We start from the raw sequence: 23,768 nt of genomic DNA, 5'->3' as shown, positions 1-23,768 counted from the left end.
TTAATTGATTCATTTGATTGAGCCTTAAATAGAAAAATCTGATTCACCTTTTCTATTTGTTAACATATTTAATGGAGAAAGAACGTTACCTAGTCGCGTGCGGTGCATGACTAGCTAAGTGGACTCAGGTTTGGGTTGGGGTTTTAAAAGCCTGAACCAACTCGACCCTGTTGCAACCCTACTTTTATTTCTAGGAAAGAGAAACTTCAAAATTGAGTGTTTTTTTCCCCCATATCTTAGTAACTTTTTTTGTCTCAGTTTATTCCTAAGAACAAAAAAATGAACTAGTGTTAATAAACGAATTTCTCTTATTTTTTGTTGTCAAGAACCTAAAAAAAAAAAGAGAAATAGAGAAACAGAAGTATCATCATCATGCAGGTCCTTGATTTCTATGCTTTAGGCCGATTCCAATACATTACCATTGAATTGTAATTCGTTAATTTTAATCCATTTGGTTGCATGTGCATGTGAAAGTGTATGTATGAGAATACCCAGATTCACTCAGAATCATCTTTTCTTAATAAATACGATTCATTGTTGAGATCAAGTGAATAGGTAAATTCAAGTTTGAAACACCAAAATTGTCCCAAAATATAAATACCCGGGTTCACTTGGAATCACATCTATCGAGCAACAACTTCTTACTTGCAAGCAATGAAGAACCCTAGTTGAGAAGCAAAACTTTACTGTGGTTCAACGAAGCTGTTGATACTTGAATAAAGGCTAGTCGAGACCTAAGATTGGCACGGTAACGAATCCACTGATAGTTTTTCCATGGAACCACCTCCATATTCGACACATGCACCAACGGATTTATGTAACCAAAAAAGATTCTTACCCAAACACATCACAGATTCACTTCCATTCGGATCGGTTCAGGTCGAGTTGGAGGCCAACCAGATCTACCCGACCCGTACACAATTAGAGAAGGGGCAATTTCGGCCTACCGCTATCATTAGAAGAAAGAGACGACGTTCGGTGAAGGCGCAGCGTCGTGTGGGTTACCACAAAGACTCTCTTATTAGAAGGCCAGTGGCAGAAGAAACCTTCGTCCTCCTCCGCAACCCAAAACCAAGAAAACTCTTCGTTCGTCTCTTTTCCTCTCTTTTCCGTCTCCTCGTTTCGATTCTCTGTTCAGAGATTCATTAAAGAAAAATCTGCATTTGCCTGTATGAAGGGATGAGCTGGTTTGACAAGCTACGTTGTTCGTCGAATTCGAGCCATTTCATTGCCGGACTCTTGATCTTTATACTTTATCATTCCTTCCAGTTAATTTCTAATTCTTTAATTCCTATAAAGCTCTAAACGCCATTCAGATTACTGCTGTTTCTTTCTTTTTCAATGGATCCCAAAGATTTCTTATGCAATAATTTGATGGATGGTAAGTTGAATTTTGTTCTTTTATTTGTGTTTTTATTTTTAAGTTTGACGAGCATATGTGATTACGTTTCTGTTGGATTTGAATTAATCTGTTCTGTATTGGAGAGGAAATTTTCCTTTAATTTTAAATTTCGTATGTTTGTTGAGAATTTTATGTTTCGGCGTTGTTTTATTTGCGTTTGTTTTTTGAGAGATACTTTATGCTTTGTTAGCTTAAATTGGTGAAATGTTGCCTTTTTTTGGTTATAATTGGAATACTATTGTCATGACAAAGCGCGTTGAATTTTGAATTCCTATCTTCCCGTGTTACTGTGCATAGAATTTTAATGGGATTTTGGATTAGAAATATGTTGAATTCCTATTTTCCTGTTTCTGCTCATTCATCATAGAGGCAGAGAGGGTGGGAGAGATTTTGAATTATAAATATGTTGAATTCCTATTCTGCTTGAATTCTGTAATTGTTCATTGTCAGTTTTTTTCTGGATACTATTCTGTTGAATGCTGTATACGTGTAACATAAGTAACATTTTACACTAAGGAAAATGACAGTTTCAGTATGTAGGTCCTCAAATGACTGTGCTGACACAGTTAGGGAAGACTTGGAATTGGAAACATGACTTAATAGAAGACAAGGCCTTAGATTACAGAATGATGGAGCTAGTTTGGTCCAGCATACCCATCTAGTTGTCTTATAGGCACTTTTTTTTTTTGGGAGAGAGAACAAGATGTCGTGACACATAATGATGAAAATTTTATTGAATCATTTTGAAATCGATAAGTATGAGGGGATTAAATTTTTATTTGTTCTCCAAAAATTACAGCATATCCAGTTCAACAGAAAAAGGACCTATAAGATGATATTTACAGTCAAGTACCCTGTGAATAACTTCTGTATATTCAATGATGTCTTACTATATCGTCTACTTCATTTCTAAAACCCTTTGGGAAATGTCTGCCCAGGGTGGTTGCTCATGTTAAACGTGACCACCTTGGGATTCAACACCCTCACACCCCCCCCCCCACCCAAAAAAAATTTGATCTTGAGGGAACAAATTGGCAGCACGCTTGTTTGTATTAAAAATACTTTGGTGACAATGAATTGCTAGGTTTTTTTTTTTAATAGCATTTCCGAATTTTTAGAGATGAATGCATACTATCCATGGAATTATAGAAGAGGAAGCTGCTTAGAAATGAATTGATACTACCACTGGAAAGAGAGAAGGTCTTTTTGTTGGATCTATGCTGGCATGTGCTTGATGATCTTAGACTGTAAACCTTGACGAAACATATAATTGCATAAGGAAGTTTCCAAGACAATACTTATGGAAACATGTGAAAGCGGTGACTGAATCCTATACAGTTGTTTCTCCGTTGCCTCCAGTAAGCTACTGTATTGATTCACAAATATGACCTTGAAAATTGCTGATCTGTGAATTTTTCATGTAACTCAAGTGCAGACCATGATGATCTTTACATGTTTACTTTCCATATTTAGGTTCCTTGTTTTCACACATTGAGAGACAACCACCTTCCTTGCCTTCAGTCATTGTCATAGGTGGGGGGATTTCTGGGATTGCTGCTGCCCGTGCCCTTCGTGATGCATCTTTCAAGGTGAATTAATTTTAAACTTTCCACAAGCTGCCCCAGGTGATAAACTTCCATTTCTGCTTGCTAATTGAATTATGTTCTTGTCTTGTTTAGGTGCTCTTGTTAGAGTCACGGGACAGACTTGGTGGCCGTATTCACACCGACTTCTCATTTGGTTGTCCTGTTGATATGGGGGCATCATGGCAAGTTTATATACACCTACTAGATGTCCTTGCTTCTTTCTCTATCTCTTTCCCTCCTCTTGCATGTGCATTTGCATGTTTAAATGTTTATTCATGTAAATACTAATTGCTTTATAATTGAATAAGGAAGATGAGAGCATTATGGTGATCTTTTTGTTATATGGGGCCCACTTTTCCATTCAGGTTACATGGTGTCTGTAATGAGAACTCCTTGGCTCCACTGATACGTTGTCTGGGACTTACATTATACCGTACAAGTGGTGACAACTCTGTGTTATATGACCATGATTTGGAAAGGTAAATCTTGTCAAGTTGAGATTTTTACGTCATTGATTCTTTTCCATTAATGCAGTTGTTTTTGTGTTCTTTAGGCTTCGTCAATGATTGGATATAGCAAAAATGAATAAGTAACTTTATATTAAATGTAGAGGAAAGAGCAAAGGAGGGTAACAGAACTGACTTATCTAAACAATATTGGTGATTCCCCCCACCCAAAAAAAGAAAAGCCAAGACAAAAGAGGTAAATGGAGGAAACACAAAAGAACACAGAGGTTGTAGGAGGGTCTATGTGTAATGATTTTTTCTGTCATTTCCAAGAACAGCTACTTAAGTAATGACCTGAATGGATTTTCTGTGGGAGTGTGAGTTATATGTAGTTGCAAAGCATGAGGGACAATAATTTTTTTTGATTGTCTTTGTATTACTTTCACCTATCAAATCCTAAACATCTGCACATTTGGTATTTCAGTTATGTGCTTTTTGATATGGAAGGCCGTCAAGTTCCTCAACAACTAGTCATCAAAGTTGGAGAGATATTCAAAAGGATTCTCAAAGAGGTATACTTCCCTATTCTTTAGATGATTAGATTCCTCAATTGATTTAATTTCTGTTTAAATGGTTCATTAGTTGATTAATGGTTAATTGTTTTAATAATCCAGACGGAAAAAGTAAGGGATGAACACACTGAGGACATTTCAGTTCTTCAAGCCATTTCAATCGTAATGGATAGGCATCCAGATTTGAGGTCTAAGAAAATTAGAGAATATGGAATTTGTACTGAATGATTTTCCTTTTCTGCGTCACTCATCTCTTTCTTTGTGCAGTTGCGCATGGGATCCATCAATTTTACTAAGTTATGCTCTTTGTTCTGTAGACAAGAAGGACTTGCTCATGAAGTTCTGCAGTGGTACATATGCAGAATGGAAGCTTGGTTTGCGGCAGATGCGGATATGATTTCACTGAAAGCTTGGGATCAGGTAACTGAAGCCTTTGACATATTATTATCTGTTGAGTAGTTTTGCTACTCATTTTAAGGGATGGTCTCTGACCTGCCTTGCTGTTTGTCTCTGTTCTTGTTTATTAATAACCTATTGATTTATTCATTATGCAAAAAATAAAAATAAAAACCGGTAAGATTTCTTAATGCATGATGGCTGTGCAGGTATGACAAGTTGTCGCTTCCCAAGTTGAATACAAAAGTGATAGTTATATTATATGGCGTTTATAATGCATTTGTGATGCTAGTTAGAGTTCATATTAAGGGAGGGGGAAGTCAATAAAAAATGTGACCATTATACTTGGAATGATTAAATAATAAGCGATGAGCAATGGGCGCGTGATGCTAGTTAGAGTTCATATTAAGGGAGGGGGAAGTCAATAAAAAATGTGACCATTATACTTGGAAGGATTAAATAATAAGCGATGAGCAATGGGCGCCATTGCAATTCGAAAGCATTTTAAAATGAATATTTGTCTAAACCTGACCTTTTTCACCATGATCTTTTTTTTTTTTTGGGAGGGAGGGGGGGGGGGGGTTGGAGGGGATTGGCTTAGTTTGCACCATTTGTCACCAAGACAGTTTTTTCTAGGAGTTAAGCTCCTACGTTCACTTCAAGAGAAAGACACCTTAATTTTTGTTTTTGGCACTAGCTAGCTTGGAATTAGAATATTGGGGAAAGGTGCAATGTAGTGTTTGAAGCAAACAGAGTGTCAATACTTTTTCCCTTCAAGAATTAAATGTGGGTTTTCTGTGACTCTTTTAGAATTTAGAGGCTATCCTCATGTTTCTTGAAAGGGATTCATTCCTCTACTGACAAGATTCCTTCAAAGACCTGCCAATTGCTGCCCATTGAATCCTCTAAGTGGTAGAAGTGGTTAGAAAAGTGGAAGGGAAAATATTCAGATCACCGCCATCAATTTGCACTCTCTAAACTATTTGGTTTTAGCTTTTACATGAGGCAGAAAATCCTTGTGAAATACTGCAATTTCCTTTTGTCAAACATAATTCATAATTTTTTTTTTCAAGTTATTGATGCACCTCAAATGATGGAATTTTTCCATGACACTTGTTGTAGTCCCTTTTTAAGCAGGTTTGGATCAGTAGATTGGAAAACCCAGCTATAGTGGTAGTTTCGCTTCAGACCCTAATTTTCCATGAAACTTGTTTCCTTTTTAGCATGTTTGGATCTTTAAATTGGAAAACTCCCCTATAGTGGTAGTTTGGCTTCGGACCCTAGGTTGATAGTGTATGTCATAGCTTACTGTATACTTTCCATTATATATCCTGTAATTTAGTCAAATAACATATGACATTCAATAAAAACGATGCGATCAAATTCAAATCTTTATTCAAATCCAACGAAAAAGGGTTTACCTTCATAAAAGAATTTTGCACTAATCTTGGTTCAAATCCAATAATCAAAGTAGATGTGTTGTACTACTCCACAATACCTTGATACAGCCAAATATTGAAGCGATGTGGCCAAAAATCCAGATTTCTATGAGTTCCCCACCATTTCGGTCGAAACCCCTCTCGCGGTCAAAATTTTGACCCTATTTCGTTCGAAATGTGCTATTTTATATACTGCATTGTAGCGTTTCCGTGAAATGACCGAAACGTTTCAGTAATTTCGGTATTTTGAACAGAATTTTCGGTCAAAACCTTGTAAAACTGTTAAGTAGCTTGTTGTTTTGTTTCGATCAAGGTTGAAACAAAAATAAACAGTCAAAATTTTGGCATTTCAACCAAAATTTTGAACTATGGTCACAACCATCCAAATAGTCTCTTTAATGACGAATTGTCTGGACTATGTGGCTATTTAACCCAGGTTAATGCTTGATATGCTTGTTTGACTCATTTGAAATTTTATAAGGATAGATATTACTAAGGATTCCTTTATTATGTCCATGTAACAAACGTGGCTTTAGATAAAGAATAAAGATAAGTGGAGAAAGAAGATTTGTGTGGCCAACCGTATATAGTTGAAAACTTATAAAGGTTCTTTTGAGTTTACATAGGTTGATTTATAAGCTTATTGATTAGATAATTCAACCTAAGATACGACATGTTCAGACTGTTCTATTTTCAAATTTTGGTGATTATTCGGCATATTTTCCCCTCCACTGACCATATGTGATATTATGCATATCATCTCCGCTTGTTGAACTTTGTTGGATGGAAACAATAATTATTAATCTAAGTCAGGATTCATTTTAGTTTCCTTGGAATTCTTATGCCGTTTGCAATACTGAAATGGATGATGCAGGAGCATGTTCTTTCTGGGGGCCACGGACTCATGAAGCAGGGTTATTACCCAGTGATTAAGGCTTTAGCGGAAAATATTGATATACGCTTGAATCACAGGTATGTGTGTATATCTTTATATTAAAAAGGAATGCTACATTATACGATATAAAGAGTGGGACATAATGTGATTTCAAAATTAAGAAACTCAGTTTCTGTTTTGGATTATGTATTTAGGAGTAGTATTTATGTTTTAATTACCAGCAAGATTCTTGAGATTTTTTTATCTGAATATTTTTATTCTAATAATGTCTTAACTAGTTTATTTACCCAGAGCAATGGGGCAAGGGTGGGTTGGAGAGGAGAGAAGGCTCGTGTTTTTCAAGTTAATATGTTTTGCTTGATAACAGCCCTGAAGGGACAGAATTTCAACCTGGAAAAGGAAAAATTATTGGGAATAATATTTCTATTTTTTTTTTCTTGTATTAATTTTCTGTGCAGGACATAGCCTTGCAAAATCAACTTGTTTCTACTTTTCTAATATTTAATATTTGAATACTAGGTTCTATAATTTATGCTTTTAAAGGAAAAAGGGAAACTGGACTGACATTATTTAGTATTTTCTACCTATCCTAATAACCAGGGTTACAAGGATTGCCAATTGGTTCAATAAAGTGATTCTTACTGTTGAAGATGGGAGATGCTTTGTTGCGGATGCTGCTATCATAACAGTCCCTTTGGGAGTTCTGAAAGCCAATCTAATTGAGTTTGAGCCCAAATTACCTCAGTGGAAACTTGATGCAATATCTGATATGGGTTTTGGAAATGAAAACAAGATTGCCTTATGTTTTGACACGGTCTTTTGGCCAAATGTGGAATTATTAGGCATTGTTGCACAAACTTCGTATTCCTGTGGCTATTTTCTCAATCTTCATAAGGCAACAGGCCACCCTGTACTTGTCTATATGGCTGCTGGAAGGTTTGCTTATGACATAGAGAAGTTATCTGATGAAGCTGCTGCTAATTTTGTGATGGTGCAACTCAAGAAAATGCTTCCTAATGCAAAGGATCCGGTAAGACCCTTGGTTTCAGGCCTGTACGTAAATATGTACTGTCATTCAAATTATCCCTTTTTTTTACATGATTGATGCCACATACAGCATAGTTAATGGGAAATATTTTATTTATTTATTGGCTGAACTTTTTATTGGCTCAAATTGGAAAATCTATCTTCCAAAATTAAGGGGAAAATTGTGATTGGGGTATCTTGTGTTGGTGACATAGGGAGAAACTTTTCTTCCCCATACTTTATGTCCTATGCATATCGCCCCAGGAACTGAACTATTTAGGTTATCAATCCATTGCTTTCTCTTGTAGTAGCCATGGAATTGTATGTTTTAAGCATCGACTTGTGTTACAACTTACTTTCTATCTGTCCATGGTTTGTTCTATAATGCAATCCATGTTATTAGTTTGGTCTTCCATGTTTACCTATCTATAAGTAATTTGACTTTTCAGACTGAAATGCATAACTGGACTGTACATTTTAGGATAGTAGTAAAATTTATGTACAATTGTAGGGTCCAAGTCTCTTCAGTGTGTATTTAAACTACTTATATTTTTGTCTTCTGTGAATGTACTTAAGAAGAGCAAGCCTACTGTGACTTAGGATAGGGTGACAACATATTCATGAGTGAACTTTGCTAAACTTGTGAAGTGGGAGGCAGGTAAATGGTTCCAAGAGGGGCAAGTTTTTGTCCAGAAGTAAGCAAGAGGCTTGTTTATTATAAGCTGATAACTCGAGCATTACAAAAGTTCACGGGTCACAAGTACTCGAGGGAAGGAAAGATGTGGACCAGAGGGTTAAAAAATTGCTGATCTTAAGGTCAAAGCTAGTTGAATCCAATTGATTTAATTACCAAGATAGAAAATCGCTCAATTCAGTTCATTCACAATTTAGTTGGGTAGAGAATCAAATGTTATACATATTACTCAGCTTAGAAGCAGTTGTGATGAGAACAAAATCTTGTATGCCTCACCTTTGGTTTTTTGGTTTCTTTGCAGGTTCAGTATCTTGTTTCACGCTGGGGCACAGATCCAAACTCTCTTGGTTCTTACTCCTACGACTTGGTTGGGAAGTCAGCAGATTTGTATGAGAAGCTCCAAGCTCCTGTTGGTAGCCTTTTCTTTGGTGGTGAGGCTGTGAGTTTGGATCATGCTGGTTCTGTTCATGGAGCTTACACAGCTGGACTGATGGCTGCTGAAGACTGCAGGAGTTATCTATTGAAGCAGCTTGGTAATATGGAACTGCTCCAGTTCGTCTCCTCTGAGGAGGAAATTGTTGAAGCCACTGTTCCTATCCAAATTTCAAGGATGTGAGCTCCATATAATATCCTAATAAACCATGTTTTTGTTGATAGCATTGAGAATAATTGCAGCTATCTCTCATTATTGATTTATACATGGATAAATACACTGATTGTTCAACCAGATGTCTATATCAAATACGCATATGAAAATTCAAGGACAATTTCTGCCCAATTTCTTAAGGCTAATCCATCCTTTGTCCCCCCCCCCCCCTCCCTCTTAAATTTAGAACTGTCCTTTTTCTGAAAGATCCCCCCTAAAAAAAAATGAGGGAATATTTCTGTTACCTGACCATACGATTGTGATGACCATGAACCTTGACACAGGACCAATCCAAAAAGTTCCTGAGTTTTGTCTAAAGTCTGGCTCTTCTATGGTACCAATAACTCCATTTCTAGCTCACTTCTATGTTTTATAACATTTAATACCGATTCATGTTTGTAATGCTTATAACCTTAAGGTGAGCATTACAGAATAGTAGGTCTCAGTATCTCACAAGAACTGGCACTTGTATCCTTGGTAGTAGTAGTGGCTGGAAGGTCTGGAAAAAATTTTGCTGACTGAACACCACTGTTTCCAATCAAACTTGTTAATTAGGATGATTGACAATGAAGGTTGTTGATATTTTAATACAGAAGAAGAAAATTTAAAGATGATAAAACATTAACTAGGGTGATTTTTATTTGTAATGCTTGTGCCCTTCAGCAGATTAGTGGGTCTCAGTATCTCACAAGAGCTGGCACTTGAATCCTTTGACAGGGATGGTCTGGAATTTTGTTCTGACTGAAAACAAATGTTTCTGATCGAGATTGTTAACTAGGGTGATTAACAAGGAAGATTCATTTTGATACAGAAGGAGAAAACTTAAAGATGATAAAACATCAACTAGGGTGATTCACAGTGAAGATTGCTGATATTTGATACTGTTGCAGAAAACTTACAGAAGGTAAATATGTCACAGTTGATGGTTGTTTACATGGATTCTACCAAAAGGACGGGACACCACGACCGAAAAATCTTCTTCAATGCTTTCCTAGTTCTACCTCTGAATTGGAGAATGAAGATAGCTTTTCTTCCTCCTCTTGCTGCTCCAATGTCTCATAAAGAGGGGCATTCCTAGTCTCAGGAAACCATATCGTCACAAGCCCACTGAATATAGCAAGGGCTCCAAATGCCAGGAAAGAGAGTGATGGGCTCAAACGGCCTAACACTACCAGAAGTGGTGCAATTGATGCTCCCAGCATCAGTGCTTGTCGCAACATTGATACAGCGAAGTTCCTGACATTTGTAGGGAACAGCTCAACACAGTAAATGTATAGTACATCAAAGGCTGTTGAAGCTGCCATGAATCCAATTGCTTCCATGGTTAACTGAGGCCAGCTATTTTTAGCTTCACCCTCCACTTGTTCCTTTTTGCCAGTGTTCTTCCTAGAGAAGAAGATACAGAGGATGCACGACGCTCCAGCGATATAAGCTGATGATGAGGTGAGAAGACGGCGGTCTGTGAAGCTCAGTAGCATACTACCAATGAACACTGCCGGAATTTCCATAAGGGCATTTACTGCGACCGTGAAGTGGAGATCAAAATTCAAGTTCTCGACGTTTAGTTGGAGGCCATAGTATACAAACCCAATTCCAAAACCAGCAATCATAACTGTGAGCATCCTTCTAGCAGCCCATCTTGTAGACCACAAGCTCTTGGTTGAAACAGATTCATTCAGGTTGGTGGATGAGTGTGAGATGGCTAAATTCTGTGGAAGTTTCTTCCCATTCAGTCTTGCCAACCTATTTAAGATTTGCATAGCTTCCTTGTTTCTTCCTCTAACAATGAGCCAACGAGGTGATTCAGACACAAAAGGAAGGATCAAAATAGAGTAGAGAAAGGGGAAAAGGGAAATGATCTTGTAGATGTTTCTCCAAGAGGTTCTGTTTGGGTAGGCAATCAAGGGAAGTGAAAGGAAGCCTGCAGTGAAGAATAAGAAGCCAAATTGACCAACTTGGCCTCGCCATTTTCGGCCTACAACTTCTGTGGAGAGGACAAGGCAGCAAATTCCAATGCCGGACCGAGCAAACCCATTTGAGAATCGAAGGAGGGAATAGATCCAAACATTAGGAGAAAAGGATGTGAGGAATGCAGTTATGGATGTTAAGAGGCATGATAGAAGCACTGCTTTCTTCCTTCCTATATATGAGTCTGCCAGGCAGCCATAAGCAGCAGATCCTACATGGAGAAATCACCAAAAGTTCAGTACAAGATAGAGACAATATCAACCCTACTTAAAGCCTGATTTGGTATGATTTCTATTCATTTTCATGGGGTGATTTCTATTTCAGAAAATGTTTGGTTTGATTTTTGGACCTTATTTCATTGAAATAGAAATTCTAAAATTCTGAAATGACTGAGGAGTTGTTTCAATTTTGAAATTGAAATTGATTTCACTCTTGTTCTTTTATGAAAACATGATTAATTTGATGGGAAAAGTAGTGACTTCATATTAAAAATAAAACACCACCCTTCACCACCACCATGCTATCACAACCCCGCGACCACCGCCCCTTCTCGGCCCACCTCCGCCATCATCTCCGCCCCCAGCACCCTTCCCAAAAATATATAGAGATTTTATTCTCAAAATTTTGAACTACCAAACAGATTTCTTATTTTTGAAATATTTCAGATTGAAGCAAACAAAACAATTCCACCAAAAATCTATTGACTATTTTATGAAATCAATCCTAAATTGAAATATAAATCATATCAAATCTGGCTTAAATCAACTTGATACTTGATTGGTTTTTCATAACTCTACAGGAAAACATCATTTAATTTGGCTTAGAAAAGCCTGGGTGCTGCTTCTTAATCTCTCTCTTCTGCCTTCAATTTGGTTCAGGAAGGTTTTGGTGCCACTACAGTGCTACTTCTTTTGGGCTCTGTTTGTGGTGGTGGTGGTTACTCAAGGCCCAGACATGAAAATACCCGGTTCAAAATCAAGTTGGTGTATTGGAATTAGCCCACTTCTTTGACTAGTTTCTGGGCCGGTCCACAAGTTGCCAACGTGCCACTACATGCCTGGCCCAAAAACTGGTCCAGCCGGGTGATTTCAGCTTGGGTTGAGAAGATGACGAAAATACCCTCCACTTCAGCCTATAATTCCATTGAAAACAAACGTACCCAAGATCGAACCAAGGAAGACCAAGGACGCGGGTATGCCAGCAAGGAACTTCTGATCGCAGACGAGTCCCCACTCAGCTATCGTCGAGCTAATGTTGCCTCCGATCCACTCCCAATACCCAGGTTCGATATTGCAGACCGACCCGGTCGAACCCGGATTGCACCATGACCCGCCACCCTTGCATGTCCATGACGGCTGCGCGTCACTGAAGATAGTAACCAAGGTGTTCTGTGAATCAAAAATCCATGCGAAGGACACCAAGAAGACATGTATGAGTTGCGAAAACCCGATCGACCCGACGTATTCTTCGATCACGTCGTCGACCGTTAACTCTAGCTTCGACGTCTTCGTCGCTGTTGCTGCCGGATCGGTGGCTTCTCTTCCTACGTGGTTGTCATGGGTTACCAGTTCCTGCAATTCATCCATTAGAGTAGCTTCAAAAAAGAGTAGTACTGAACCCTATTTCAATGGAAACTATTTATAAGAGGAAGGAAATGGACAATATGAGAAAATGGGAGAAGCTGTTATTCTAAAGAATTTGTTGTACACTTGGCAAAAAATGCTGAGTTGTTGGCAATGGTGGGCTCCACATATAGGGTTATGAAACTCATGACACATAAGAGGGTTCGGTGGTTGAGGTTTAAAGGATTGGCGACAGAAGGTATGGGGGTTTGTCCCACATTATTTGGACTTCGGAGGTTATAATTTTGTGGGCAACACATGGCGATTGCGTTGTCAGCTCTATAGTCTCAAACCTTAATTTTTGCCAGGGAGAGTGCTGCTTGACGTGTTAGATCACTTCCATTTGTGTTACTTAGAACTCCTATCCTTGAAAATGGAAAGGAAAGATAAGTTTATAGGCAAACGAGAATAAAAATTGATGAAAAGAATGGAAATCGTAAATAATAAAGTTATGGATTTCTCGAATTCTTGTTTCCGTTTTGAAGAATGATCTGCTTTGATATTTTTGGTGGCGATTCGAATGGAACTTTTTCTAAGATCTATGATGATAACGGAGGGTTTAGGCATCACTGATCTCGTTGGAGGTGCGGGGTTAAGCCCCCTTGGTACGGTTCGACCCGATTGATGAAAGAGTATTTATATTCTTTATCCGCTTTGTTGTAAAGACAGTGAAATTTGGGGTTTTCGATTTAGGGATTCTGGGAGAGAGAAGCAACACTATTTTTTGGTGTTCTTATGAAATGTCCATTGTAAGTTTCTTCGATTTACATAGCGAAACATCTTCAGCTTTGCCCATGACGTAGCACACCATACTGGTGTGTGAACCACGTTAAATCTCCATGTCATCTTGCTTTATTTTTCACTTTTGCTCGTGTTTTGTTTGGTGTTTGTTCTAATAAATAATCATACAATTGCACGTAATGATTTACGTTGTTCAACAAGATTGTCTATTTCCACGGTGAGATGAGATGTGCGTCACTATTTAGGGACAATATGGTTATAATCTCTCGCCATCACACCTCTCTTAGATTGCATATAGAGAAAGAACTTTTGCTACAAATATATAGTGAAACAGTATACATGAAATTTATAAAATTACCCATATAACCCAAAAAATCCGGGCCTCAAGCCTTGGGCCTCTTAATAACCTTTTGGAATCCGTCCATTTATGCAAGTGACAGAATACAAGAGATCCGACCCCTCAACAAGATATTATACCGAGTACTACACTATAACTTCTCCATCTTTGTGGGGGTTGGGAGATTAGAAGGATTGAAAATTCCATCCTCTCATTTAATGGAATGCTGCTAACAATTGTGTTTCGTATGGAAGATGATTGCCTCAGCCTTTGTTTTTTTTTGTGTCCTTTTTCATTTTTGGTGCTTATGGGTCACAATATAAAAGCCTTACCCTTAATGGAATGCTGATCACATTTTATTATAAAAATACTATAAAATTTTGTTAGCATAAAATGATATTTTGTAGTTTTGAGGCAAGTCCATTTTCCCACTTTGGTTGGAGCCATAACTTTGGATCTAATACCACTTGTTAGGAACTTGTATAGAATTTTTCCTTGAAAAGTGGATGTCTAAATACCTATGAATCATTATACATTCGGTTATTTACATCCAATGTGAAATTACTACTTTCGCTTTCCATGTGGAATCCCAACACTAGTTTAGGTTGAAACTGATGCCCCAAAAATGACCAAACCATCCAACTCGAAGGGGTCTCCTCTTATGATGAATAAGTGGAAATATTACTTGTTAAAACTTCCGTTAAACAAAGAAGAAAACGAGAGAACGCCAGTGACAGAAAAAAAAAATGTTGGCAACTGACAAAAGAGAACACCAACAGAACCCAGAGAATGATTTAAACTTAAACTTGTGAAAACAATTGAAGAATACACCACAAGTTACATGTGGCTCCCCCAATTATTCTTTACTTACCATCAGAAACCAAATAACGATAAAGTTGATGACTTTTATATCTACAGGTCTTGTGTTTAGTGGTTCACCAACAGTGTAGAGCACTTCATTTGCGTGCCACTCACGAATTTCCTCAAACATAAAGAGGACACAAAAGGATGAGTGGTGTTCGAGATTGCTTTCAGACGAGGTGGATCATAATTTTGCTTATCGGATGAGATGAGATCACGATGTCGGTAAGATTTCATCTTTGTTGCAGTGATTAAATAGTCATGAGATAAGGTATTCCTTCCTTTTAAAAAAACAAAAACATGTTAAAATTTACGAACCCATCATGATTTGAGTAAGTATGGTTTTCAGTTTTGTAGATTAGGTATATAGAAATCAGTATCGGTTGATATTGATCCGATACCAATTCGGGTCAGTCCATTTCAGTGTAGATCGGATAGATCTACCTTTACTTTTCGATCTTCAAAAATTGATTTTTTTTTTTTTCATTGTTACCCATGGTTCGTATTGATCCCATGTATAGGATCAGTCAAGAATCAATATCGGCCTCTACCGATGCCAATATGAATCGACCAATCTGATACCAATTTCTCAAACCATGACGTAGACTAATGGTTTATTAGACATGAAACTGGATAGTTTCAATCCCCTTGGATAGACAAATCAAATTTAGCAACTTGTCCTACCATAAGTAGGCTTCTTTGATTTTTCAAAAGCTCCTATTGAGTTTTTTTTTAATTTAATTTTAAAGTTCTACTAGAACACATGGAGATGTGAGACTAGTCAAATATTTGATCATAGAAAGATGATGATGTGTATAACATGTTCATTGAATTTGAATCTCAAATGAACTACTATTGAGCCATTATTCACAGCACGACAAAAGGGGTTCTGGATTCTAGCTTGATGGAAATCCTCTCACTGTTGTTCTTTGTTTGGCATTATCATGAATAGTTTACTGCTATTTGCTTTTCCTTGTCTACACGACTTTATTTATTTATTTATTATTGTTATTTTTTTTGGGTAGATCTTATCTACACGACTGACTATGTTATGTTGCAATTCTAACCTTACATATTTAAAAAATATCTGAATTATTATTTGTTAAATTTTAGCTTCAAATTCAACCCTATATCCTTCCCATGTAAAAACCTCTTTATACTTTAAATTCCCAAATGCTATATTTGGCCATTGACAAATTCTGTAAGCCCTAAAACTTGACATCTCAACATATGCCTCTTGGGAGCTCAGATTTTTGTCCCTTCATTTTTATCTCAAAAGTAATTACACCTCGACTCTACTGATTTCTTTATGAGCTGAGGTTGAAATCTTAAGATGGTGCCTGTAATCTACATGGTTAGTAATGGAGGAAGTCAGGGATTTGTGCATGATCTGGGCATCTGGCTAACTATCAACATGAGATAGCATTTTTGAGAAAATTACCATATTACCTAAAAATGGATTTCAGTTTATCAAATTACCCATCAAATGTATTGTTTAATCAAATTAAACGAAAGATCGAGTTTTACCCATTCACCACGGGGCAGGAGAGGGTGGGAATGGGTTTCGGGAGTATAATTTGAAACATAATAAAACCCTAAGAAGGGTTTGTGAATCCTAAGATGGTGGGTGAACTGTTCTCTATCGATGGAAGGAATTTTAGGGTCTTTTTGGTGTCATTTTTCAATTTGTTTTTTGACCCATTTAAAAAAAAATTCATTAATTGAAAATCATTTTGATAAAAAAAAATAAAAAACTGTTTGATAACTATTAAACACAATAGATTGTAGAATGAAAAATAAGTTTGGTAACTACCTATATGTAAATAATTTTTATAACATTTTGAACAAATGGGCCCAAGTCATGGAAATTCAGTATTGAAATTAGGTGTTTTTTTGGGAAAATGGTCAAAAGTCTATATATATTTTAGTGGTAGGTGAAGAAATTCTCCCGTCACCCATCTTCAATCTCAAATCAACTCTAAACTGTAAGGGATGGATGGGCATAAAGATTGGTGGATGATGACAAGAAGATAAACCTAAAAAGAAGGAAAAGAGAGGGAAAAGCAAGAAAGTGGGAATTGGAGGTGAGAGATTACAAAAAGGATGGAAGAAATATGACTATTGATGAAAGTGATTGAATAAAGATGATGATGCTATGTGGGGAAGAAAATCAGAGCACACTTTAGGAAATTTTAAACCTTTAAAAAAAACTTTTATGATAATTACCCCATGTGATTGTATAACTACTTAAATTTCATAGCATATTTAGTAAGAAACATTTTACATGTAATTTTTATTTTACTTTTTAAACCAAAAGGAGAATTAGATGCAAAGTAAAATGAAATTTAATAACCAAATATAGAATGATTTGGAATAAATGATATAATCACATGGGATAATAATTACAAAAGTTTCTTAATAAAATTTATAATTTTCATTTCCCTCCCTTTTAATTCCCCTTGCAACCAAATAAAGCCTTCCTGACTATTCTCAGGAGATCCATGACATGGTAAATAACCCAACTCAAAAATGGATTGAATTTGATCAACAACACTTACACTTCTGATTCGCCTCCAAGAACCTAATTAATCAAAAGGGAGAGGAGATGGAGAACAGCGAAGACAAGAGAGGGAGGTCGCATAACTTTGTAGGTAGAAGAAATAAAAGAAAAGAGGTTGCGAGAGCATGTCTTTCTAATAATAAAAACAAATGATGCCCATGCTCATTAAACTACCCAAAAAATGAAAGAAAAACATTTTTTACTATGATTTTAGGAGTGTATTCATTTATTTTAAATAAAAACAAATTACAAAAATGATACCAAACACTTGAAAAATAAAAAATGAAAAATGATACCAAAAAGACCCTTAATTACAAAATAAAGATTTGTGTTACCATAACACTCATGCTCACACGATAAAAGATGCCATGGTGCCATGTTTGGGGACAAAATGATAAATATATGTAGGAGTGAGGGGTGGAAAAAAAAAAAAAGGAAAACAAAACCAACGCGTCTCCTTTATTTTTCCTATCATAAGTGAAGTACACCAAAAGAAGTAAGTCCTGGACGGAGTGAGATCAGAAGCATCTCTCCAATACAATAATCAATTCTTACATCTCTATTTTTCATAACAACAACTAGGCACATATTCATTCAAAAAACAAAACTAGGCACATAACAGAGAGGCAAAAGAGCCCCCAAAGAGGATAACACTAGAGGCTAAGACGGCTGGTTAAGTTTGGGATGATTCAGTCAACAAGGCCTGTGGCACATGCACCGGCGGCGAACCCCCTGGCATTTGCCATCCGGGAATCCCTCGCCTTGGCAAATGGATGCACAGTTGCTGCTCCTCACACACACCCCATTGAACCTAGTGCTCGCTGACTCGCATGTCCTCGCCTCTGCCATCTCCATTTCTCCTGCAAGAAAGAGAGAGTTAAGTGGATATGAAGATATCAATGGATATGAGAGAAATTAAAGAAGTTTCAGATTTGCAAACCAGCAGCAATGAAGAGGAAAACGAAGAAGAGAACACAAGCCATCTTCATGTAACCCATATTGCTAGCTACCCAAACAACACTTGATCACTCCAACCCATGTCACCCTCTCTTTATAATAAGGGGGAAAAGATGGGGAAAGGGGAAAAGCTTGTTACATAATGTGAAATTACAATGTAAAGCTTGAGCATTTAGAAAAGCAAAGATAGGCTATGAACAGTAAATTAAAGATGAATACAGAGACTCCGAGGGAAGATTTCTTCCGATTCAGGGGATTTGTCCAAGAGTCTTTTTGGATCCATCTTAGGGGGTCCACCTGCAATCTTTACATAAAGAGAGAACCGAAGCAGAGATAATGTTGGGATCGATTGAGTGGTCTTTGTTCAATCAATGGTCATTTTCCAAATCAGACCGATACTGCAAAAGTTAATGCTACCTCTCATACTTTAATGGCAGCAAATGGGAAAGAGTAGCACCGACGAAGAAGGAATTGGCTCGTTAGTGTGTCTTCAGGATATTGTTGTTAAGTGTCTTCCCCTCATGCCGCGTCATTGAGAAGGACAATGACCAAAACGTTCAACCCACTTAGGGTAGGTTGTCTAGGGGTGTAAATTTGGCCCTGTTGGTCCAAACCCGTCTTGGCCCATTCTGAGCCCAAACAGGACCTGGGCTGAGATATTTGACCTTGAGAGAGGGTCACGGCTGAAAATTTCTGGGCCTGAGTCAGAGTTGAGTCGGGTCAAGGTTGAGACCTTAAGCTAAGCCTAGCCCCGCCTGACTAGGCCCGACCCTGTTTTAAGTTAATACTATAAAATATAAATTGATATAATATAAACTTTAAACATCACCCACATTGTGTTATATAATATATTATATATGAAGACAATAAGTGATATAATTCCCTATATTTTATTAATGTTATTTTACATAAAATTGATCATTTTCTCTCCGGCCCATTCCAATCAATGCATTTCCTTCCCCCTCCCCATGATCAGGGTCAATCAGGGTCAGCCCAGCCCAACCCTGAGAGCGGGTTAGGGTTGGATTTTTTAGACCTTAGTCAAGGTCGGGTCGAGCCTGGGCCCAGCTAAGGATACTTAGGGTTGGGCTAGGGTTCTTTAAAGCCCTACTCAACTCAACCCTGTTGCAACCCTAGTTGATGTTTGGCTTCGGACAAGATGGCACACCGTTGGTGTACCATAAGCTAACGCGCTCTATGTCTATCTCTCTTCTTCCCCCTTTTAAATGACCCTCTTACCCCTCCAATATAATGCTTCATCCTAAGGGTGTCAAAACCTATCCCACATTCATAAAACTAATCAAAATCTACTGGAAGAAAAAAATCCAAACCAAACCAAATCAAACTAATCCTAATCTGATTGGTTTTGGACTAGGTATAACAGACCGGCTGAACCAGACTTCACCGACCCGATCGATATCTAAGACAAAAATTAAACCAAATGAAATCGATAAAAAAATTATTGAATATGAAGTTATGAGAAGGTGAATTGATTATCCAATGATTTCAATATTAGTGAGAAGATTTCCAGTTGTAAAAGAAATTGTCACAAATCAATGAGCATGACGTTATGAATAGAAAATAATCTATTTACCTTTTTTCGTAAAAAAAAAAATTATAAATAGAGACTGATTTATAAAAGATTTAGATTATGATCTCAACCTTTTTTTTTTGGGGGTAATCTACCTTTATTATCTAAAGCCCCGAAGGAGTTGGACCTTACACGTTCAAGAAACAACCAAAAGGAAATGAAATCTAGGGCTACAAAATCCCAAATAAAACCCAAGTCTCCCTCAGTTGATGCTGGATCTTTTGATGGTCCAAAGCTGACACACTGGTACATTAGTCCCTCCACCAGAATCACTATCAGTTGCTTATGAAATGGAGAATAGACACAGGGCTGCGTTACATGACCGCTGCATGCTCAGGGATTTCCGCCCTTCGCAATAGGACACGGCGGTCATTTCACACGGCCTGATGTCTAAGTGCAGTAGCCGCACGCCACACACGACCACGACCAGTGGCGTTCTTTTCCCCATACTTTAAAAAGAAAATTAACTAGATCCATTAGATAAGTATTACAAAACAAGTAGATTTGATTTTGTTTTACACTTATTTTTCTTGTAAATTTACTTTCTTTGAAATATCTTTTCTTATCTAGTAGATCTACGAAATTGTCCCTACTTTAAACTCAATTTTCTCATCAAAGTGCTGAGAATTACAAAGCTTTGCAATAAGCAAGATAAGAATTCAAGCATAGCTACTTGTTCTAAATAAAAAAGTACATGCCAAATGTTCATGATTATGGAAAATGTATGTCAAACAAAACTATCCCATTAATTAGACAGAAAAAGCTGGCATGTAATATGTAGGGAAGTTGAGCTTTACCCTGAAATTCTTATAGTAGCATCGATGAAGTTTACTCATCCATTATATTTCAGATGCCTCGGATGGGCTTCTATCAGCACTTTGACAACGATGAATGGATTTCTGCATTTAACCTTACATACTTGGAAATGTGTTGGTTCTCACCTAATTGTCCAAAGTGTGACATGAGGTAATCAATGTCAAGTTATGGAGTTGCTGAATTAGAACCCTGCCATGTCTAAGCAAGAAGCCAAGAACTACCAAGAACCACATACCACCATCTGATCACAATTTCAACAGCCTCGCCATAGCATTCTCCTGAAGGACCAAAACGGAATGGATGGTCAAACATATCCAATCAGCTCAAGTCATACAACCGATTAAATGGTGGGTCTCAGAAAACGCAATTTTTACACAACAGATGTGTACATGTTGTTGCTAACCATGTTCAGGATCCAGTATGTTGTGGGAACTGTTTTTAAAGAGATACGCCAAAAGTGTGACAAGTGGTATCAATTTGATGTTTTTTTTTCAGTTTACACACCGAAGATGATAATAATGTATGATACTCGATTTATTCCAAATCCATCGAGGTGATCCCCACATTGAAAGATGCACATTATTGGTAAACACTGCTACTCTAAACTCAAATTGAATGACTAAGTATGAATAAAGTATGATTTTTTAATATTGAACACTAATTATGGTAGAGAATCCTATAACGAGATCAGCTGGGAAAGATAATGATTGGTGTAGTTTGCTAAAATTCACCAACAGGTAGATTGGTCGTCATCTATCTTACCCCTTATCATCCAAATGATGAAACCAGATTCATCGGTCCAACATTATCAGATAGCAGCAATTGTCAATTACTGGAAAGTTTCATGTTTCATATGAAGAGGCTCAGGACAGCGGATACTTCAAACCAAGGTGTAAACCTTCATTAAGATGAGCACCAGGGCAGAAAAAGAAAAGGAACAGATGACAAATTTGAATGCATTTTCTATGGGAAGGCACTCACAAACCTTTTACAACACTGCCAAAATAATTAGATGTTTACATAAAATCAATCAAGAGAAACCACGATATATCCAGACGAATGCTTAAGTAGTTCTTGATGGTATAAGAGCAGAGTAGAGATGACCTACCAGATATTTTCACATATATTCAGTAATAATCCTAATCATATAGTCAAATATATTAATTTGGACAGAATAGAAAAGTAAGAGTAAACACAGCAAGAGAGAAATTAATGAAAGAATCTTTTCATTATTCGAAGTGATGTTGAATCTTTGGTTTTTTTTTCAAATAAAATAATGAAAGAAAAATTAGCAAAGCAAGAGAGAATTAATGATAAATCTTACCAAATAACGTGTTTGATACTTTGATTGGCATGGTTTGGAGATCATGAACTGAATTCCTAGAAAAAGGGAATTAAATGGTTGCCATGAGCTCTAAGAACTTCAACTATTATTTGAATGTAAAGGAAAACTGCAGAAGAATACTATTCTGATCAGAGGAGAAGAAATACTTACCAGATTTAGAGTTAAAGCTGATCAACCCTGCTACAGACCTAGAAAAACTCCAATTAGTTACTGCTATGTGTTCAGAACTGTTACTGGGGAAAGAAAAAAAAAAAAACCTGGTCAATTAAAAGATATATGCTGCAGGTTTGGTGTCAGTAGAATTTGAATAATTGAACACTCGATTGGAGAAAAGGAGAAAAGAATAATGTTTTAGATTCGACCATCAAACCGTGAGGACTGGGAACAATTCTCTTAAACATTAAAGCATAAAGCATTCCAAAATAATAAAAAGTCTGATTAAACAACTATATACAATACAAGGTACAGAGCTGTAGATCCTTTCCAAAACTAAATAAAATTAATTATTCTAACTATGAACAAAAGAGAAAATCAAGACTTATAGTTCCATTTTGACTCCTTATTATACATACGATTGAAACTTGCAATTGAATTCTTAAATCAAATAAAACTGAAATCCTAATATAATTAAAAAAAATATACTTAAATATTATATAAAATATAAAACAGAAGACCCATCAACCCATAGGGCTGAGAAAAAACTGCCCAATTGTGGAAGAGGGCCGTCTGGCCTGCCTCTCCTGTTGAACATATTATCTTCGTCGCTACAGTTACAATATTGAGCATCTTTAACCCTTAAAGTTCACGACTCAATGCCCATAGCCAGTCATATATAAAAATATGAAATTAGAGCTGGTTTTCGTAGTTCAATTCACTAGTCCTAAATTAACCTTTGACTTGTTGAATCATACATCCAACGAGTAATCAAAGTTCATGACAATTAGCTTGGTTATGTATTGCCTTATGTTCTAGTGTGCGCAAAGGAAAATATAGAAACCAACAAAAAATGGATGGGAAATCAAAGTTCTTCATTTTAGGATCTGACGCTACTTGTCCAATGTCCATTTAACTGCAATGTGAGTGAGAGGTATGTTACACCAAGCAAGAGATTAAAGTTGGGGTATATTATACCAATCAAGAGATTAAAGTTGTAGGACCTCTAGTTCTAAAGTTAGATTCACTTTAGTGGAATTTTAGCAGCTGGACTAACTCTACTCCACCCCAAAATTCTGCTACGAAGGAAAGCAAGTAATGTTTTTAATTGATTGGTACCTCCAATTCTTAATTTTCATTCACAATTATAAAACTATGGAAAAAATACTAGACTTGTTCTATAATGTTAAAGAACTACCATACCCCCCCCCCTCTCTGGTTCCATACTATAGGATGAAATACTTTCTTGAACATGTAGACAGAATGAACTTTTTAGAATAAATAGAGAAAGGGGGGTACGAAGAAAAACTATTGCCCTATCAGTTTAGGACATTTCAAAAGAGGGCCTCCAAAAAAAGATTCGATGAGAAATCCCATCAAGAGTGGTGGTGCAAACAATATGGAAGAGGAAATTTCCAAAATAAAACGGTGAGGAGACCACAAATAGAAAAAAATCGGAAATTCAGTTCTGGAAAAGTCATCAGAGATCACAGTGGCCTTTTATTGCACAGAAAGTGAAGTCTGGTCTTTATAGTTCTTTTGATTATACAGCAGCTGAAGCCAAAGAGACAGCAACCTCCCAGGGAGAAGCCGCAGGTGGCTAGAAAGGAGATCCTCTCAAAATAATCAGTTCAAAGAGGACTAAAGTTAAGTAGCCCACAGGTCTCTTATATTATGCGTCCTGGCCTGTCTGCTCTCCAAACCCAGGTCATTCT

General features: G+C 37.0%; 2 protein-coding genes and 1 long non-coding RNA gene across 3 annotated transcripts; 1 reads left to right on the top strand and 2 right to left on the bottom strand.

Annotated features, from left to right (window-relative positions):
• Nucleotides 1–990: 990 nt before the first annotated feature.
• LOC122646703 (polyamine oxidase 5-like) lies at nucleotides 991–9,228 on the top strand. Its single transcript, XM_043840305.1, has 10 exons — nucleotides 991–1,381; nucleotides 2,876–2,991; nucleotides 3,082–3,170; nucleotides 3,354–3,467; nucleotides 3,919–4,006; nucleotides 4,109–4,194; nucleotides 4,324–4,426; nucleotides 6,716–6,813; nucleotides 7,337–7,766; nucleotides 8,758–9,228. Exons 1-10 carry the CDS (start codon nucleotides 1,342–1,344, stop codon nucleotides 9,070–9,072), a joined length of 1,479 nt encoding a protein of 492 aa, XP_043696240.1. The 5' UTR covers nucleotides 991–1,341; the 3' UTR covers nucleotides 9,073–9,228.
• A 708-nt stretch (nucleotides 9,229–9,936) lies between these two features.
• LOC122645280 (organic cation/carnitine transporter 1-like) lies at nucleotides 9,937–12,656 on the bottom strand. Its single transcript, XM_043838603.1, has 2 exons — nucleotides 12,230–12,656; nucleotides 9,937–11,281 (listed from the first exon to the last, which is right to left on the bottom strand). Exons 1-2 carry the CDS (start codon nucleotides 12,654–12,656, stop codon nucleotides 10,083–10,085), a joined length of 1,626 nt encoding a protein of 541 aa, XP_043694538.1. The 3' UTR covers nucleotides 9,937–10,082.
• A 5,320-nt stretch (nucleotides 12,657–17,976) lies between these two features.
• Nucleotides 17,977–18,230, bottom strand: LOC122644669. Its single transcript, XR_006330432.1, has 2 exons — nucleotides 18,132–18,230; nucleotides 17,977–18,051 (listed from the first exon to the last, which is right to left on the bottom strand). It is a non-coding gene; the product is annotated as an uncharacterized LOC122644669 (long non-coding RNA).
• Nucleotides 18,231–23,768: the final 5,538 nt, after the last annotated feature.

The sequence above is a fragment of the Telopea speciosissima genome, chromosome 11 (genome assembly GCF_018873765.1).
Source record: "Telopea speciosissima isolate NSW1024214 ecotype Mountain lineage chromosome 11, Tspe_v1, whole genome shotgun sequence".
NCBI lineage: Eukaryota > Viridiplantae > Streptophyta > Magnoliopsida > Proteales > Proteaceae > Telopea > Telopea speciosissima.
The sequence above is the reverse complement of the archived record's forward strand: the minus strand, read 5'-3'. Positions and strand labels throughout refer to the sequence as shown.

Bases quoted from the DNA above. Each gene is read 5' to 3' on its own strand.
- LOC122646703 (XM_043840305.1), top strand. From the start codon at position 1,342: ATGGATCCCAAAGATTTCTTATGCAATAATTTGATGGATG. The intron at 4,007-4,108 runs GTATACTTCCCT...TTAATAATCCAG, and splicing joins TCAAAAGGATTCTCAAAGAG to ACGGAAAAAGTAAGGGATGA. The intron at 6,814-7,336 runs GTATGTGTGTAT...CCTAATAACCAG, and splicing joins GATATACGCTTGAATCACAG to GGTTACAAGGATTGCCAATT.
- LOC122645280 (XM_043838603.1), bottom strand. From the start codon at position 12,656: ATGGATGAATTGCAGGAACTGGTAACCCATGACAACCACGTAGGAAGA. The intron at 11,282-12,229 runs GTACGTTTGTTT...TTCTCCATGTAG, and splicing joins CTTCCTTGGTTCGATCTTGG to GATCTGCTGCTTATGGCTGC.